This window comes from Hypomesus nipponensis, chromosome 10, assembly GCF_054491055.1.
Source record: "Hypomesus nipponensis isolate SF chromosome 10, ASM5449105v1, whole genome shotgun sequence".
NCBI lineage: Eukaryota > Metazoa > Chordata > Actinopteri > Osmeriformes > Osmeridae > Hypomesus > Hypomesus nipponensis.
In genome coordinates this window covers 2,841,656-2,860,000 of record NC_140370.1, presented here as the reverse complement: position 1 = coordinate 2,860,000, position 18,345 = coordinate 2,841,656, and the positions used below count along the sequence as shown (strand labels likewise).

General features: G+C 50.8%; 1 protein-coding gene across 3 annotated transcripts in view; it reads right to left on the bottom strand.

The window, feature by feature from the left end:
• kmt2cb (lysine (K)-specific methyltransferase 2Cb) overlaps nt 1-18,345 on the bottom strand; it is a 56,118-nt gene that overhangs the window by 28,175 nt on the left and 9,598 nt on the right. For all 3 annotated transcript variants that reach the window (XM_084706590.1, XM_084706591.1, XM_084706592.1), the window contains exons 6-25: nt 16,766-16,872; nt 16,492-16,604; nt 14,979-15,141; nt 14,685-14,856; nt 14,102-14,216; nt 12,636-12,811; nt 12,070-12,482; nt 9,819-9,893; nt 8,067-8,722; nt 5,665-5,790; nt 3,647-3,763; nt 3,026-3,130; nt 2,796-2,900; nt 2,524-2,705; nt 2,070-2,234; nt 1,821-1,927; nt 1,646-1,723; nt 1,067-1,279; nt 662-781; nt 87-212 (exon numbers count right to left, since the gene is read on the bottom strand). In XM_084706590.1, the coding sequence (XP_084562716.1) occupies nt 87-212; nt 662-781; nt 1,067-1,279; nt 1,646-1,723; nt 1,821-1,927; nt 2,070-2,234; nt 2,524-2,705; nt 2,796-2,900; nt 3,026-3,130; nt 3,647-3,763; nt 5,665-5,790; nt 8,067-8,722; nt 9,819-9,893; nt 12,070-12,482; nt 12,636-12,811; nt 14,102-14,216; nt 14,685-14,856; nt 14,979-15,141; nt 16,492-16,604; nt 16,766-16,872 (3,434 nt within the window). The remainder of the gene's footprint in view (nt 1-86; nt 213-661; nt 782-1,066; nt 1,280-1,645; nt 1,724-1,820; nt 1,928-2,069; nt 2,235-2,523; nt 2,706-2,795; nt 2,901-3,025; nt 3,131-3,646; nt 3,764-5,664; nt 5,791-8,066; nt 8,723-9,818; nt 9,894-12,069; nt 12,483-12,635; nt 12,812-14,101; nt 14,217-14,684; nt 14,857-14,978; nt 15,142-16,491; nt 16,605-16,765; nt 16,873-18,345) is intronic.

Below are 18,345 nucleotides of genomic sequence, written 5' to 3'. Positions count from 1 at the left end.
GTCAGACACTACAGACATTCAATACTTTCATATTCAATGCAAACTGTGTGTATGACGGCTATATGATAAATAATCAATGCCCTGACCGTCATCTTTTCCTATGGGGTTTTCAGACACGGAACCGGATGAATCCTTCCTGCACAGTGATCGCCTGGCCTTGCCTAGGCCCAGTCCGGGCCGGCTCCTCTGACGCACCATGAACCCTCCGATGCCTGGATAGAAGAGGTTGTTAACCGAGGGAAAAAAACACACACACACACACACACACACACTTACATCTCTCCTTCCTACTTATCCACAGACAGGAACACAAATGATCAAAGAGTTACTAAACGTATTTTAATCAAGGTAAATATCCTCATTTGCATACGTCCGACTCCCTAAGAGCTCTACTTTGATGTCGGTTCCATTAGCAAACAGCTTGAGTGGGCTACTGAATGAATATGGATATTGAATAGGTTCTCTTTTGGTGTCGGGATTCATATAATTACTTGAAGAGGGAGAATCTCTTTAAGAAAAGCATATACAAAATCAAAGACAAATCTCAAATACAATGGCTCTTCGTGGCCTGGCCGTGCTAGCAGGGCTGCAGCGAGAGCTGGGCACGTACTGCACCATTTCACGCTCCAGAGGAGCTGTCTCCTCCAATCAGGTGCCCTACCCGGCCGGTACGGCTTCCTCTTCCTCTTCTTGCTGCTGTCGGCCCCCTTGGAGTCCTCCTCCGCAGGCTCCCGCTCCGGGCTGGAGTCGGACTTGGCGTCGCAGTCCAGGAGCTCTGCTTCTGTGAGGAGGAAGAGGAGGATGAGGAGACAAGGACGAGACGGCCCTGGTCATACGAGGGGGAACACCCACGTTTGGAACGGATCGATGTCTAATCCCTAAAAGAACCTCAAAGATTCGACGGAGCATTCACTTTGGGCGAGGCGACCTTTCCATCCCAAGCCTCCCCATAGACTGGGTGGCTCGATCGAAAACAAACTCCTCTCCCCCTCAATATCGTGTAACGTGCATTTCCAGTCCAGTCGACCAGAGGTCTGAAGAGGGTGTGTGTTTGTGTTGAGGGCACCTCTGTGGTCGTCCATGTCCTCGTGGCGGGCCTGTTCCGAGGGCGGCTCCCCGGGCCCCTGCAGCACGGCCACGCTGTTCTGGTTGATGATCTTCAGCTTCAGCTTGGGCTTGGGCTTCCGGCGCCGTGCCGCCGCGGCCGACAGGCTCTGCAGCTGGCACAGCCCGGACTCTGTGAGACACACGCCGTCCTGGGTGTACGTCCTCACCAAGTCTGGCCAAACACACAAGCACGAGTCAAGCTAAATAGTTTGCCGAGGGTTCGTTCGAGGAACCGCTGTGACTTTCTCATGTTTCACACGCAGAGTCCTTCAAAGCACTATTTACTTCCAGTGAGTTTAAAAGATTCAATATCATTCCAAGTTCTTGGGGGCAACCTTTAGCAAGCTTAGTTTGCTACTAAAAGCATTGGTTAAACGGAACACCATCTGTCTAAAAGTTACACCACATAGCAACATTTGAACCCTTATTCGTTATCTATTGTCGAAGGAGTTTGAAAAGATTGTTAAGCCTCCACTAGAAGAAAATCCTCAATTCTTTTCACTGTATGGATGTAGCCAATAGCCGGGTATCTGCTTACCCGTTTCTTTAGCCTTTGTGACAATATGCGTCATAGCTGGAGGCTCAATAGAGTCTTTGGCCTTGGCTGTCGCCGCCGCTGCCGAGGCACAAGATAACATGAGTTAGACAGACAAACAGACGGACAGACCAACGAGGTCAAATGCAGTAGCAAGGTGTGACAATGGGCTGCTTACTCTTGGTGATCTTGAAAGCTCGACACATTGTGCAGTCAAAACTGCCATCTGCCGCCTTCTCCACGTCCTCCTCCGAATGGAGACCCTGGCAGGAGCCGTGAATCCACCTACGGGTGTGTGTGTGTGTGTGTGTGTGGGGGGGGGGGGGCACAGACGGAGGGTTATGTCCAAAGAATTTGGGAAATGGGAAAATGACCCACAAACCCACAGACAAAAGTTGTTTCGAGGGGAGGAAATGACTTTGGCCACCTGTCACACTGGCGGCACTGCACCACCAGCTCTCCTTCGCTGTAGTCCAGCTGGCAGATGGGGCAGGAGGCCAGGCTGGCACAGGGGGCACACTGGGTGTAGTTATTCTGCCAGTCGCACCTCAGGCCTGGGGAGGTGGCACCGCACTGGGTGCAGGACACACACCTGGGGGGGGGGGGCGGGGGGGGGGCAGAGAGAGCCTGTCACTGGAGGGCTGCTTCAGGAGCTCAATGGATGAAAATCTAACGTCCTTTCTTTTTGTTTTCATTATAATTATTAGTGTTAAAAAAAACAACAACAAAAAAACAGAAGCCAAAATTGCTTTTTTTGCTTTTTTTTTAACCTATTTTGAAAGTGAACTGACGGGAACCCAGTTCCAAAGACACACCAAAAACAGAACATAGACAGGAAAGAGGCTAACAAATGAGCATCGGCACAGTATCAACGTGCTCACCACTTGCACTTCCAGCTGTCCTTGGGCACGTTCTGCAGGGGCGGGTCCAGGCAGTAGGTGTGGTAGCTGATGTCACAGTCGTCGCACAGCAGGAGGCGCCCCGGGTCGCTGGCCTCGCCGCACGCCTCGCACACCGTGCACTCCAGGCAGCGCCAGCCTTTACTCAGCACCACCTTGGTGATCTGGGGAAGACGACCGGGTCAAACCCTACAGCATGGCCTCGAGGGCGGGAACAACGGCGCAGGATTACCCAGGCACAGGAAAAGGCTCACCTTGATGCCGACACAGAAGGGGTGGTAGCACTGTCCACACTGAGCACAGGCGAGGAGTCGGCCCTCGGCCCCGAGCCCGAAACTCCCACACACCACGCACATGTCCTGGAGCACAGAAATCCCACACAGCTCAACACTTTCACATCACATACAGACTAATGGCAGACAGATAAAGAACCTTGTAGTGACCATTTCCCCGGGTTAGAATCAAGTCAAACGAGGATGCTCACTTGTTTCAATGTGAAACTGTCGTTGCTGGAGAATATGACCACCGTGTTGTGCATGGCGTTGTCCTCCTCTTCCTTCACGGGGTATGGCGTCTCCATGGTCGTCACCTGGAGGTGGTCGTCAAACGCACGGACACACAGGTTACAGTATTTTCACTTGGGCATCGAAACCTTTCGTTGCAGCGTTTCATGTCGTGGGGGATCAAATCGACATTTTCATAAGGTTTTCATTCTCCCCCCCCTATACAGCCTCAACATGTGACAGCGCCTCAGAAGATCTTACAAACTAGGCAGCCTCTGTATTGGAATATTGATTAGCCTTTTCATGGTTGGTGTTGCATCACCCTTCAGGTATTGAGTAACACGCTCCCTAGAGCTGAGTTTGTAAATTGAATAATTAAAACAGATTGATCTGTCAACAAGTTCGTAATTACCGTTTACAACATACACACGGCCCCACACACAGTAGCCGCCCGCCCCCCCCCCCCCCCCCACCCGCCCTCCACACACAGGAAACTTGTCAGATAGCATAGCCAGAAGATAAATTCTCAATACAAGTAGATGTCAGGGATGTGCGGAGGCCATGTTGGGCAGGGTTAGAGCAGGCAGGTGACTGTGGCCTACCCCAGAGTTCACTGAAGGACAAGCTCCGTTCTTCCCCCTGGCTCGGCCACGCCCCCCTCTGCCCGACAGCCCCGCCCCTCTGGGCCTCCTCCTACCCGGGAAGGCGGACCCTCGACCCTGTGAACAAAGGAACACACACACACACACATCTCAGCTGGGGTATATTCACACACACTGGACCTGGAAAGACACACTCAATACTTCAGTTCTACTTTCTGTGCATGATTGCTTTTGCCTGGGACAAATAAGCCTATTCACTGACAACGTGACACTGCAGAAAGAAGTAAGCAAACTGCAAACAGGATAGAAATGGTCTGTTGCACCAGTGTTTCCCAGAGATTAGAAAGCCAGGTACCTAGCGAAAAGGAGCCTCAACTTTCCTAGAACTTTAGCTACGGCAATAATGCTGAAGGCTCGCTGATATAGCCGTCTGTCTTACTAGAACGGCGTATGTATGCATTGTTGCTAACTTGTACGGACCTAGTGACTGTGTGTGTGTGTGTGTGTGTGTGTGTGTGTGTGTGTGTGTGTGTGTGTATGTGAGAACGACGCATGAGTGACAAGAGAGACGGAGGAAGAGCAGGGAAAGGAATTGCAGCTGAACAAATACACTGCGTGTTTGAACCTAAATAGTGTTTAAAAAAAAGATTTACGAAACGCAATATGTGGCGCACTGCCACAAATTAGTCTGTGTGGGAAACACTGTGCACTTTTCAAACTGAATCTGGACACAGGTCAAACTGACAGGCCCACACGTGCCTGTGCCACATGTTCCATACGGCACAGGCACACTAAGTCCTACACTTTTCATAAAAAATGAAGATGAAGAAAGTGTGCCGGAGCCAGAGGGGTCCTCGCTAGCTGCCCGCTGCGCTGCTCTGAGTCTGCCATCTATGCTGAGAGAGGATGTACGGCACGGCTCCTCTGCTTCCAGAGGTGATGTCACTTCCTCTGTGGTGCTTACTGCATTGTGGCGGAGCTGCTGCGGCTAAGGAACACAGTGGTTTTTAATGAATCGCTGAGGAAAAAGAGAGACCTGCATTTCTCTCCTGATTTCAAAGCAAAGATAATGACAAACGGTTCATATATTACACACTAGTGTTTATTTAGGGGATTTTGAATTTATAGCATTAACATAGCTGTCCCACCAGTCATTTCTGAATCATACTCCTATTTCTCCCCTCCCTTGATTTTTACTCTGAAGTGTCTTAGCATTATGGTCGTTTAAAAAATGTCACAGCCTTTTTAGTGTGACCGTGAGGTTTTTAGGCGTTCATGGGCTGTGGACAGAAGGTTGTTGTTGCTGTTTTTCATTTCAATTTGAGTTATTTTAAAGTAGTTTGTGTATTTTTGGTAAGGGGGCCCCAGGAATAATCACATTTAAAATCTACTTCCACAATACTCCCCAATTTCCAACCCTTCTCTCCCAAGACCCCCTTCCAGGTGGCCGTTGAACCTGGCTGGGCATCCTTTCAGAACTTCACAAGTAACCTTCCCTTAAATCTGGCAGTAATCAAGCTATTGTCTCCAAAGCGACAGATTTCAGGCGTCCACCATCAGCTTCAAACAAATGAGGCCAGACATCCCAACAAGTAAACAAACACTTTTAAAAAGATGACCAACAATCAGAAAAACATCTCTGGCTCCAGGCAGGGAAACAGCATTGCGTATGGCCAGGAAGGATACAGCTCTCATTAGTGTTAATCACTGCTCTATTATCTGTCCGCTCTCTGAGATACAGCATGACAAACGTAAATAGCTCCAACCCTGAGTTCAATCACAAAGCTGTCAAAGAACATTCTGGAGAGAAACGGAAAGGATCTGCAATTCTATACGGTCCCTCTACGAGATTGGTTTCTCTTCCATAAGACACACGCTCCTGACTGTAGCAATGTACGGTGACGGTTGGCCAAAAGCCCAGGGACGCAAGTCAACACGTGTCGGCGCTGCTCGTCTACGTCGCTCACAGGAGAGGCTACCGCTGGCTCTCCCTCTGCAGAGCCCCAGGGGGTATTTACCACTCGGATGCTCCAGCCGGGGCTTGAGCTGGAGGGCTGCCTGGTCTTTGGGACGTCCCACCCCTCTGGCTGGTCGGGAGACCAGGACGAGGGGGAGCTCACACTGCTATGGGGGCTCCATGCGCCCTAAGGTGGGTAAGGGGGGACGGGGAGGGGTCAGGAGTAAGAGGAGGGTTGGGTGAGAGAGGGAGGGAGGGCGACAAAATGCAGCAACTTAAAAACCAAGGCCAGCGAAGAAATCAAAACATAACCAGAGAGATGTTAAAGAGAGAGATGCAGTGAGCTCAGGCGTAGCTTTTGGGGGGGGGGGGGGGGTCAACCCACCACCGCCATGAGGAAGTTTAAGCTGAGCTATTGATGCAAAGGATTAGACACACTTGGACATGAACTTAATACAGATGTTTATACTGTGAGCACTCAAGATCATCAGATATCGACCCATTTGTTATTTTGATCTTCGCACATGACACAGAACAATGAAGATGACATGCAGATGGTTGGAAAAAAGTATTAGTTGAAATGAGACAGCAGTGTTTCAAGAAGTAGGTGTGTGTTGTTAGCATAGAGTATAGTATGCATTAGAGTTGTGGATATCTAGTCTTGATTCTGTTTCGCGTATACCTTTTAAGTTGTTTGTATCAACTGGCTCTCATTACAAAACACTGGCTCTCATTACAAAACACTGGCTCTCATTACAAAACACTGGCTCTCATTACTAAACACTGGCTCTCATTACAAAACACTGGCTCTCATTACAAAACACTGGATCTCATTACAAAACACTGGATCTCATTACAAAACACTGGCTCTCATTACAAAACACTGGATCTCATTACAAAACACTGGATCTCATTACAAAACACTGGATCTCATTACAAAATCAGTTTCACAAAAGGAACACTTCTAGAGTGGACAGAGGAATCATCTATTGAGAAGAAAACTCCCTTGAGAATCACCCAACAGATCGAGTCTGACCCAGACTCAACTGATTTTGCATTGACACAATGGCAAAAACATACTGCTAGATCAATCGTTAAGTCGATTATATCCAATTTTGTGAATTAAAATGGGTGTACTATGTATGGAAAAAGATTGTATACCCCTTGGATTTGAAAGAATATTCTGACAACAAGGTTAAATTGCAGATGGCGTTTTTATGTCTTGGGTACACTGTTTAACCATATATTTGTGTGTATGTATATATATATATATATATATATATATATATATATATATATATATATATATATATATATATATATATATATATATATATATATATATATATATATATATATATATATATATATATATATATATATATATATATATATATATATATATATATATATATACATATATACATACATATTGCATATAGTGTATATATGTTAAAGTTGATGCGTACAATGATCTGGCTGCCCATAACCTTTGTTTAGCAGGAGATTCTGCGTAGAGAGACAGAGAGAGAAGCACAATCATGTTAGTCGCACAGCAACCTTCACACGGCAGCGCTCGCCAAGGCAAGCCCCGTGCAGCAGGAAAGAGGCCATGCAACCTCTCGCCATGGCAACTGCGTGCCTGGCGTGTTGACAGAACGAGTGGGGTGGGCGTTGAGTCCGTGACTGACGGCGTGCGCTTCTGCCAAAAGCGCAGAAAAGACTGGACGGAACCGCGTTAGACTTCTCACAGCGCACCCCCCCCCCCCCCCCCACCCTCATCCTACAAATTTGTGGATACCACCCTCCTGTTTACATACGTAATTGGTTATCTGAAGGACACAAAAAATTCCACTTTGTATCATCCATAATATATCATAGCCATGGGTGTCATTAATTTCCTGGTTATACATTTGGCTTAAAAATTATTTTCTGTCTCAGTTATTTTGTGTGCTGCACGAGCATTTGTAGAGAGGTTCAAACTCTCGTTGAAGACAAAGTTCATCAGGTTGTTTGGAGATGAATGATGGACACAGATGAAGAGGATGTTGTCACATGTTAAAGAGGAATGGATGCTTGTACTGAAACAGACCAGGCTGACGGCAAATTAAATCAGAAGGAAGGGGGGTGGAGGGGGGGTGGGGATTAGGGTTGGGGGAGAGGTCTTGCCTCTTTGTTGCTCTCAGAATACATAAATACACACACTAGAGGTTGCAAGCTCTGCTTGACTGTATTCGATGACAAGTAGGCAGATCGGATCTAAACCCTGGAAACGGCGGCTTATGACACAATATCTAATCCACCTGCAAGATCCCAGTCCTTAAAATCTCCAGCGCTCATTAAATACATGACGGGCAGCTTATCGCTGAACTGCAACAATCTGACCTACTCTGCAGAACTGTCTTCTTAAAAGAAAAAAAATCATAACCAATTAGAGAGCCAAAGTAGAATTGAGTTCCCAACCTGTTTAACCCTGGGCCTCCCAGGAGAGAACTTCCTCTTAGTGATGGCTGGCTTCCCCATGCCGATCTTGGGTGTGAGTGGTATGTGAGTGGTGGAGGTCACCAGGCCTGTGTGCTCCCCCTGGCCAGGGAGGCCATGGGGGTGGGGGGGCTCCCTGGGGGAGGTTCCCCTGGCGAGAGGGGAGGAGTGGGTGGGAGAGGCAGCCATCTCCGCCAACCTGTCCAGGGAGGCCTTGTGGGGCTTGTGGTCGGAGGAGGATGGGCTGAGGTGGAAGAGGCCAGACTTGCTCTCCAGGCTGGTGTCCATGTCCTCCACAGCCTCTGGAGACTCTGCCCTCTCAGCCAGGCTTCCAGGAACATGTTCCCCCCTCCTCCGCTCCCTGGCCTCCTTGGGGGCCGTCTCCAGCGCTGCCGACAGCGGTCCCGAGGGCCACACGTCCATGGGCTCATCCTTGACCGTGAGCGGCGCGGTAGTAGCTTCTTTGGTGGGTGAGATGATGGCCTTGACTTCCTTTGTGCTGAGTTGAACAGAACGGGCTTCTGTCTCTGCTGGCTTCGTGGGTCCTGTAGTGTCCTGTGGCTGCTCTGGCCTCACTGACAGCTGGTTGGGCGGGGGCTGATCCAACTTCTCCAACGTCTCTCCTACCGGTGGAATTTCTAAAGACAAGAACAAACCAATATGGTTAACACACATCGGAATATTGACACACATTTTAGTACATTCCCATAAATTAGCAGAAGGCATAGGGAACTGGCGACTGCATGTTTAACCAAGATGGTATGTTGCTAAAGAAAGAATGTCTATATTAAACACTTAGTATTATATAGATCCCTCTAGTATAGAGCCATCGAGTATTATATAGACCCCTCTAAAATCTAGTATTATATATACCACTAACATCTATTATTATATGGCAACGACGGTACGAGCTTTCTGATTGGCTAATGGGTAGTCATGCCAGACGCGCATTGCCCTCCTCAGCGGTCAATACGGCTCCGTATTGCCCTCTGACGTCATCTTCAAAATGAGCCACGAGTCAGCTGCTGAGTTTTACTATCCAGATGATGCTGAAAAGATTTGTCATCGAAAGTGAGGATGAAAACTAGACTCTTTTAATCACTTGTGTCGTTATTTTGTGTTGAAATTAAAGCCATTTTAGCAGAACCAAGTTGTCTGCTTTCTATCAAAAGTGATGAGTTGCTAGGCAACACAGCGTGAGAAGACTTGAGAGCAAGCTACAATTAGCCTAGAGGTACCATTTATTTTTGTTTACAAAATAAAAAGAAGCTAAAAATGCCATTTAATAAACTACTTACTAACCTCGACCGTTCAGTCGAGGTTACGGCTTTGCCGTATCAACCTCGCTATCGCTCGGTCGATACGTTCCAGCCTCAGTTTGATATTTCCCGGCATGACCTCACTCTCGGTTAGTAAGTAATTAATATTATATAGACCACTCTAACATCTAGTATTATATAGACCACTAACATCTAGTATTATATAGACCACTAACATCTAGTATTATATAGACCACTCTAACATCTAGTATTATATAGACCACTCTAACAGCTAGTATTATATAGACCACTAACATCTAGTATTATATAGACCACTAACATCTAGTATTATATAAGCAACCTGACATATCTGGTACGTGAGGACGCTTTATTATGCATGTGGATGTAGTCAATATTAGGTGCTAGTTTGCTGCTGATGCTCAGAGGAATGAATGACCAAGTTGGTGAGACCAACCTGATAGGGCCTTAGTTGTGTCTTTGTTGACAGGAATCTCCTTGGCCCACCCATCACCATCAGCTTCGCCTGAAACTACAGGAAGTGGTCAGAGAAGGACGTTTTTAATCAGGAAACTCAATACAACAGGATTCACTGTGGAAAGATGTAAGGTTACAAAAGCAATGACGGACTTCACGCACACACACACACACACACACACACACATTCTCACACTCACACACATCCTTGAATCTCCCCATGTCAACCTAGACGGCGTGTGCGCCCGGCCGAGTCCTCGCTGCTACAGGGAAGGGTAACCATGACAACTGGGCCGCGCAGTTCTGTCGCGCTTGGGGGCTGGTGAGTGTGCAGTTTCTGGGTGCGTACGCACTCAACAGAAGCACCCACCGTCAGGAGCCAATAAGACGGTGATTGAGCATTCGAAAACATCGATCAGGCCTCCACAGCAGTAGCCAGGCCCCATCTGTGATGCTACGCTAACTCCCCCGCGTCACGCCTCCCTGGGAGAGTGACTGTGCAAAAAGTAAACAACAGCTCGAGTTAACACGGCGGAGTAAATCGCACCAGCTGTAATTGGTTCCCCCACCGTGGCTGGAGGTACCTGTAATCCGAGTCATGGTAAGCCTGGTGCTAAGCCCTGCAATGAGGAGGTTCCTTCCAGGTGACGGCTGCTCACTTTAATGACCTCAATTACAGGGCTCTGGGAGGAGGGGATTGGCTGGACAGACAAGACTGCTTACAGCTTCACTTACAGGGTGACGCCAGGGTTCCTGGTCACATGTTTCCCCAAAAATGCATCCCCATGTTTACACCTTTGAGTGCCAGTGTAAGTAGCAGAGAAGAGCATCACTCTATGTCAAACAACTTAGGCCAATAGAAAGGCCACCATCCATAAAATGAATATCGACTGAACGGAAACTCCAGCTTTTGAACGGCAGTGAGCGGAAATACCCACCCTCCAGGAGAAAGGAGGGCTGTGTGTATTTGGAGGGGCGTAATGACCGGGCACACCTTCCACGAGCAACACTCTCCCTCAGGTCTCTCAGTCAGGGGAGACACGTAGACTGGAGAAGGGGGTCTGGTGAGGTTAGCCTGCTGCATGTCCCTGACCTACTAGAGCTCCTCCCCCGGGGCTAGAAGCCTGGAGGCCACAGGGCCAAGGCTGGAGATGTGTTCCTCAGCAGGGCCAGCCCCAAGCCCGGCCAGACCCTTGGGGACCCTGTCTGTCTGACATTTAGTTGCTGGTGAAAACTATGGACGTGCACTGCTGAAGGTGCCCTAGAGTAGTGGGAGGATAAGGAAAAGGAGGAAGAGGAAGAAGGAAGACGAGGAGGAGGAAAAGGAAAAGGAAGACGAGGAAGAGAAGGAGGAAAAGGAGGAGGAGGAAGACGGATGACGAGGAAGAGGAAGGATGAAAAGGGGCAAAAGCAATCCAGGCGTGCAGATGTCATGTGATAAGCCCCTGAGGCCTAGGGCTGGCCCCCTTAACACAATCCAACTCCAAACACTCCCAGCTCCACAGGAGAAGGGGGGAGGGACTTTTGCCCTTCCCATTTTCAAAGCTAAGAATTACAAAGACAACGTCGCTGCTTTAATCTATTGATGCTGGGACACCATCTGGTCATTGATGCTTTTGAAGCCTGTGACGAACGCCTGTAGTTCTGAATCGAGGCGTGGCAGAGAAGAAGTGAAAGAGAGGGAGATGGAGAAAGTGGAGGAGAGGGATGAGGGTACGTCCTGCTCTAGCTGGTCGTCATCCACCCCCCCCCCCTCCTCTTCCATTGCTTTATCTGCCACACCAAAGAGGGCATCAACCCACAGTACTGACACCAGCCAGGTGGAGCTTCACACCTGCATGGAAATATAGACCATCCACACAGACTGGACCAAGGACGTTACGAACTCCTGATGATCCCGAACACACGACGCCAAGGGCAGCGGAGCCGGCTGGTGTGTCTAGACTCTGGCAGCCCCACAAAAGGCCCCGTCTCCGGCTGCTTTCACACAACTTGCCAGTCGGGATGGCTGACGAAGCCCGGCGACAAACAACCCATTCCTCTTGCTCCAATGAGTCCACCTGCCTGACGCTCCGAAGGGAGACATGAAGTTCCAAGAGGAAATGTGGAATTGAGACGCGCGTGCACATACGCACGAAAAAATAAACACACGCACATTCCCACACACACACACCTTTTACTGGCCAACAGAACACAGGGCATACACAAGCTGTGGACTACTGGGGTCTCACCAAGCTGCTGGTCTGTTTTGGCCTGAGATCGTCCCTCCTGGCTGGTCTCACAGACGACGATGGCTTGGACGGGATTGGGCTCCGTGTGCGTTGGAGCGGACCGCGATTCCTGTTCTGGGTCACTGTGCATGGGGGGAGGAAGGGGAGGAGGAGGAGAAGGAGGAGGAGGGGGGCATGGGCTCGGGTGGAGGTCCATGTCTGCTTGGGACAGCTGCGGGCTGGAGTCCGACAGGCGTGTGTGCGTCAAGGCCGGCTGCAGGCTCAGCTCTGGGCCCGTGTCCATGGGGACCTCGTCCTCCGCCTGGGGTGGGAGCTCAGGGACGGCAGGCCTGCAGCTGGAGCAGGTGTAGTCCTCCCTGGGGTGGACGTCGGCCTGGCCCGAGTTCTGACGCTCACACTCCAGGTGGAGCCACCTGAGGGGAGGGGGGAGGAGGACAACGAAACAGAAATCAGGGAACTCAAATAAAGTGGAGTCTGGGTTGAGAGGAAAAACAAAAAAAATGATGGGATGTAGGTTCCGTAGACACACACCATGGTGAGACAACGGGAGGTGACTGGCGTCCTACCTTTTGCAGGCGTGACAGCAGAGCAGGTCTTTGTGGTGCTCAGGGTCCAGGACGCCGGCACACAGAGGGCAGCACAGGGCCGGGTCCTGGTGCTGGACACAGCTCTCACACAACAGGCTGGCCGGGTGCCACTGACCGCTGGTCCTGGATCCACACTGGACACACACTCTGCAGTTCTGGACGTGGGGGGGGGTGGGGGGGGCATGGGGTTAATGGAGATGTCATGGAGATGCCATAGTGTGCAGTATTCGAGACTGCTAAATTTCTGAGACGCATGGTTCCACACTGATGTGGGCAGCGTTATTAACACAAGCTGCCGTTTTCAGCCTGTATCTGGACAATACCATTCCGGAGCATTCTGTGGCTCTGATGAAAAGGTTAAACAAGCCCTGCACACACATATACAAAACAGAGTGGATGACAGAGGAAGGACCCGAACAAGAACAATGACTCATTTTCAGGCATTTTAGAGTCATTCAGACACATCCACTCATTTCTAAACTACACATTTTTAAACGTCCTGGGGGGAGGGGAGGAAAGGAGAGGAGAAGAGAGAAGGGCGAGAGACAGAAAGTGAAAGAATGCCGTAGCCAGAGAGAGGGAGGGGGGGGTTGGATGTGCTGAGTCACAACCGCAGGCTACAGCGTGTGAACATGTTCCTGAGCACGGCTGCCTCGAGCACTGCTACCATCTGCACCCACACCACTGCAGCTGGGTGGGTGCTAACCAGCAGCACAGGTGACCACCTGCGCCTAACAGGACCACGAGCAGGCGCATGCAGCGGTGAAACACACACAACACACACACACAGCCTTATCAAAAACACGACAGGGCCTTTAAAAGATCAGCAAGTGTGAGTCACTTCTTAACCACAGGAAGCACAGATACAACCACTGAAAAAGGTCATATTCTCTTGGTTAGCAACCACATTTCTCAATTGGTGCTTATACAAGGGGGGGGAAATGCTCTGTGGGCTAAGGTGACACAAAAATTTAAATAATACATTTAAAAAAAAAAATACTTGAAGGCAGGGTATCAACCTTCTTTGAGAAGCACTTTGTCATATTTGGCTAAATAAACTAAATAAATTTGGCTAAATAAACACATCTTAATAGCAACCAATACATACATTGACTGTAATCTGAAATCAAATCTGTGGGCATTGCAAGACCGTAATAAACACGACAAGTCATTGGCCGTACCCTCACTAATGATTGGACAGGATACCTACCTACCTACTCTGCTCCTCCACTCAAATGTGGCTTTGCAGGGAGAGGGTGGAATATTTTCATTTGAATCTTATCAAACAGAAGCTAAAACAGCTAGCGTCGCCAAACTTTTCTAACTCAGCTTTGATATCATATCTTGGAAAACAATTTGTTGCACGGTGACAACAGCCCGGAGGCTTCATTTTTGCCTTCCAGACATGCACCAGCAACCAGCCACCAAAGGGGATCCTGCCCTACCTTGCACCTCCAGCCGTTGGTGGGGATGGAGTCCATGGCAGGCTGCAGGCAGAAGGTGTGGTAACCTTTGTCGCACACGTCACACACCAGCATCTTGGTGTCCTCTCCTGGGTTCCTGCACGGCAGCAGGGGGGGGGGGGGAACATGGAACGGTGATTACACGAGCTTCCAGGCAGGAAGATGATTAAGTCAGGATATTTGTTAATGTGGTTAAGTGGCCTGCGGCCCATTGTTTATGAATGTTTGTGTGTGTGTGTGAGCTCTTTCTCTCACGCACACACAGACGTTCGGTCGAGAAATGATCATTCACTTGCGCTACGGGGGATGGAAAGCATCTTGTGGAGCTCAATTCTGCTAATGCTACCACGATGGGGCTTTTCTGAATGCAACCACAGAAGGTCAGGGGTCAAGAACACAGATGCCTCTGGGCACCAGAGATGGTCAAACCAACCTCCCCTGCCTGCTCCACGCAGAGCACTCACAGGAGAAAGAGAGGGAAAGAGAACGTGGGAAGAGGCGTAGGAGGTGAAGGTGGGGGGGAGGGGGGTCAGAGTGGTGGGCAGCCGCACGAGGAGACACTCACTTGCAAGTCTGGCAGATCTTGCACTCGGGGCACTGCCAGCCTGCTCTCCTCAGCGGGGTGACGGCCATGTCCAGGCACATGCCGTGGTAGTGCTGGCCGCAGCTGGTGCAGAAGAGCTGGTCGGCCAGATCCCCGGGGCTGTCGCACAGGGCACAGATCGCCTCTTCCGGAACTGGGAGGGAGGCAGGGGCACAGTTGGCTTGGAGAGACGTTCCTTGAAGGTTGTTGGTATCAAATGTTGCGTGTGTCTGGATTCGGTGTATGTGAAGGGGACCTTAGCAGATGGTGACTCACATCTGTGAAGGGCCAGTTGGAGGTGCTCTGGACAGAGCAGAGAGAGGCTCCTGATATCCTGGAAGGTGCCGGCAGCGCCAGCGCAGGGGTAATGGTACAGGCGAGTGCAGCTTTCAGCACAGCATTTGATGGAGGCTCCAAGGCGCTTACAATAGGCACAGTGCTGCATTCAGCCAAATACAAAAAGGGCAATCAGATCACTGGTGGGTTTCACACACAAAAAAGTGCTTTTAAATCTTTTATTCTGTGGTCGAAAATGTAAATCCCCTTGCCGTGGCGACCCCCCCCCCCCCCACACACACACACAAAAAAAAAAGTGGGTAGGCTAGCTGATGGTGTAGTAGTCAGAGGGGTTTTCAAACACAATCAGGCGGGGAGATGTGCTAACGCTGGGGGGCTATGCTAACGCTAGCAGGTAAGCAGCCATCGGAGAGAGCCAGAGAGAGAGAGCCAGAGAGAGAGAGAGAGCCAGAGAGAGAGAGAGAGCCAGAGAGAGAGAGAGAGCCAGAGAGAGAGAGAGAGAGAGAGAGAGCCAGAGAGAGAGAGAGAGAGAGAGAGAGCCAGAGAGAGAGAGAGAGAGAGAGAGAGCCAGAGAGAGAGAGAGAGAGAGCCAGAGAGAGAGAGAGAGAGAGCCAGAGAGAGAGAGAGAGAGAGAGAGAGCCAGAGAGAGAGAGAGAGAGAGCCAGAGAGAGAGAGCCAGAGAGAGAGAGCCAGAGAGCCAGAGAGAGAGAGCCAGAGAGCCAGAGAGAGAGAGCCAGAGAGCCAGAGAGAGAGAGCCAGAGAGCCAGAGAGAGAGAGCCAGAGAGCCAGAGAGAGAGAGCCAGAGAGCCAGAGAGAGAGAGCCAGAGAGCCAGAGAGAGAGAGCCAGAGAGCCAGAGAGAGAGAGCCAGAGAGAGAGAGAGAGCCAGAGAGAGAGAGAGAGCCAGAGAGAGAGAGAGAGCCAGAGAGAGAGAGAGAGCCAGAGAGAGAGAGAGAGCCAGAGAGAGAGAGAGAGCCAGAGAGAGAGAGAGAGCCAGAGAGAGAGAGAGAGCCAGAGAGAGAGAGAGAGCCAGAGAGAGAGAGAGAGAGAGAGAGACAGAGAGAGAGCCAGAGAGAGAGCCAGAGAGAGAGAGAGAGAGAGAGAGAGAGAGAGAGAGAGAGAGACAGAGAGACAGAGAGACAGAGAGACAGAGAGACAGAGAGAGAGAGAGAGAGAGAGAGAGAGAGAGAGAGAGAGAGAGAGAGAGAGAGAGAGAGAGAGAGAGAGAGAGAGAGAGAGAGAGAGAGAGAGAGAGAGAGACAGAGAGACAGAGAGACAGAGAGAGAGAGGGGGGCAGATCCCTGTTGAGTGGCGTGACCTTTTCCCATTTCACAGCTGAGCGAGCTACGCTGCCGGGGCCGACCTTTACCAGCCTGATCCATCAGCGCCCGCCGCTCCCCCTCGCCATCACACCCTCCCCCTCGCTGCCACAGCTCATTACATGCGCCACCCTAAGTCCTATTAGCCACCCGGAAGTCCTCTCCCCCTCCTCACCTTTGTGCTCCCTGAGTCGATGGCTCTGTCCACGTTGAGCAGCGATTGTCCTTCGCCCTCCTTGCACACGCCGTCGGACCACAAGGCGCAACGCTGGTGGGCCCAGCACTGCCCTGCAGTCACAGGAGAGAGACACAGACAAGACACACCGAGAGAGAGACACAGAGAGAGAGAGAGAGAGAGAGAGAGAGAGGGAGAGGAAAGTCAGAACCCATTGATGACACATCACGTGCCCCCCCCCCATCCCACCCTCCCTCCCTGAAGGAGAACTCACCCGATTCGTCAACGAGCGAGCGGACGTCCAGGTGGTCGGGGAGCCCCACGTGGGCGAGCTCGTCCCAGAACCTGCTGCCTGGGTCTGCCCCCTGGCTCCCAGCTCCACTAACACGGACAGGAAAGACGGAGGGAGGGGCGTCAGAGGACTGACGGAGTGCGGGCTAAGGGCACCTTCCTCCTAAACACTATACCTTCAGCTAGGCAACAGCGCCGGCCGAGGCGCATGTCGGGGGTGGGCTAGGGGGACAGGGGAGAGGAGACAAACCGGGAGACAGAAGAAGGGAGCCTATTCTGCAGAGCCCAGAGAGGAGGGCCGACGGAGGGAGTGGAAGAGATGGTAAAAAAGAAAATGCTTAAGGGCTAAGAAAAAGCATTGGAGGAGGTAGAGGAGGAAGGGGGTGAGGGGGGTCACCCTATCTGGCACTCACACAAGGGGCTGGCTGTTCGCTTGCATAAAATCAGCGGAAAAAGGGGGAAGTGTTTCTTCGAGTCCCTGGCTTGCACAGCTGAGCTGCCGAGCGGGCAGAAAAAGTGGAAAGGGGAAATTAGCATTTAAAAGAGGCCCTGGTTTCAGTCAACACCCCGGCAGCCAAAGCTAAGTGACTGATTTCCTAGGATGCTGCCGCTGGTAATGATGCTGGTGACGGTGAATGAGCATTCATGGCATACTGCCTCGTCATGCCAGTCCCTCGTGCGCGCGCATCGTCTTGTAACCGGCTTCCACACCTTTGGCAGTGTTTATGTTGCCATCCCCTCCCTCTTCCCCTCACTCCCCCCCTTTCCTCACCTGCCCTACTTCTTCCCTCTGTCCTCCCTTCTAATTCTCTGCCCCATCTTTCTCTCTCTGCCTTTCTCCCCTCCCTCCCTCCCTCCCTCCCTCCCTCTTTCCCTCTCTCCCTCCCTCTCTCTCTCCTGTGCCTCTCTGCCTCCTGTGTGGTACAGTCCTGGCTTCTAGTCCCTGTGGCCAATCCCTCTTCTTCCTTCAGCACAACAAAGCAGGGCTGGCTGGGCCTGGCCGCGTGCCAGGGGCCTGCGCTGCCTCTTGCTGAACGTTACGTCACCTGCTCCCCAGGGAGACGCTCCATTGGCTCAGAAGAGCCGAAACAAATTGGGCAGCTGTCCAAAAGGAGTCCGGGGAGGGTCCTTTTGTTGGCCCGGTGCTAGTGCACAGGAGGGGGCTCACGTGTCTGTGCTGTGTACAGGCTCCCTGGGTGCGGGGAGCACGGCCGGCAGGCAGAGAGGCGGAGCGCTAATTTAGCCTGCGAGAGCTAGCGTCACCTGCTAAGTAAGGGTAGCCATTTAGCCCCCACGAGATCGGCAAAGACCTCTAGATGTATGTGGGTGTGTGAGTGGCATTAATTAACTCGTAGAAAAAGTGTTCGTTTAGCTGGTGGAATCTGAGAGCCTATGCACGGCACTTTGAAGAAGCGTTCATCCCATTAGTGGTGTGAATTGAAGCGGATGGATGAGGTTAAACTGAGGTCATCCACATTCATACTTGCTTCCGTTTTGCCAAATAAAGAGTGACAACCCACACAAATGCCAATTCCAAGACTCCAACAAACTAATACTAAAACC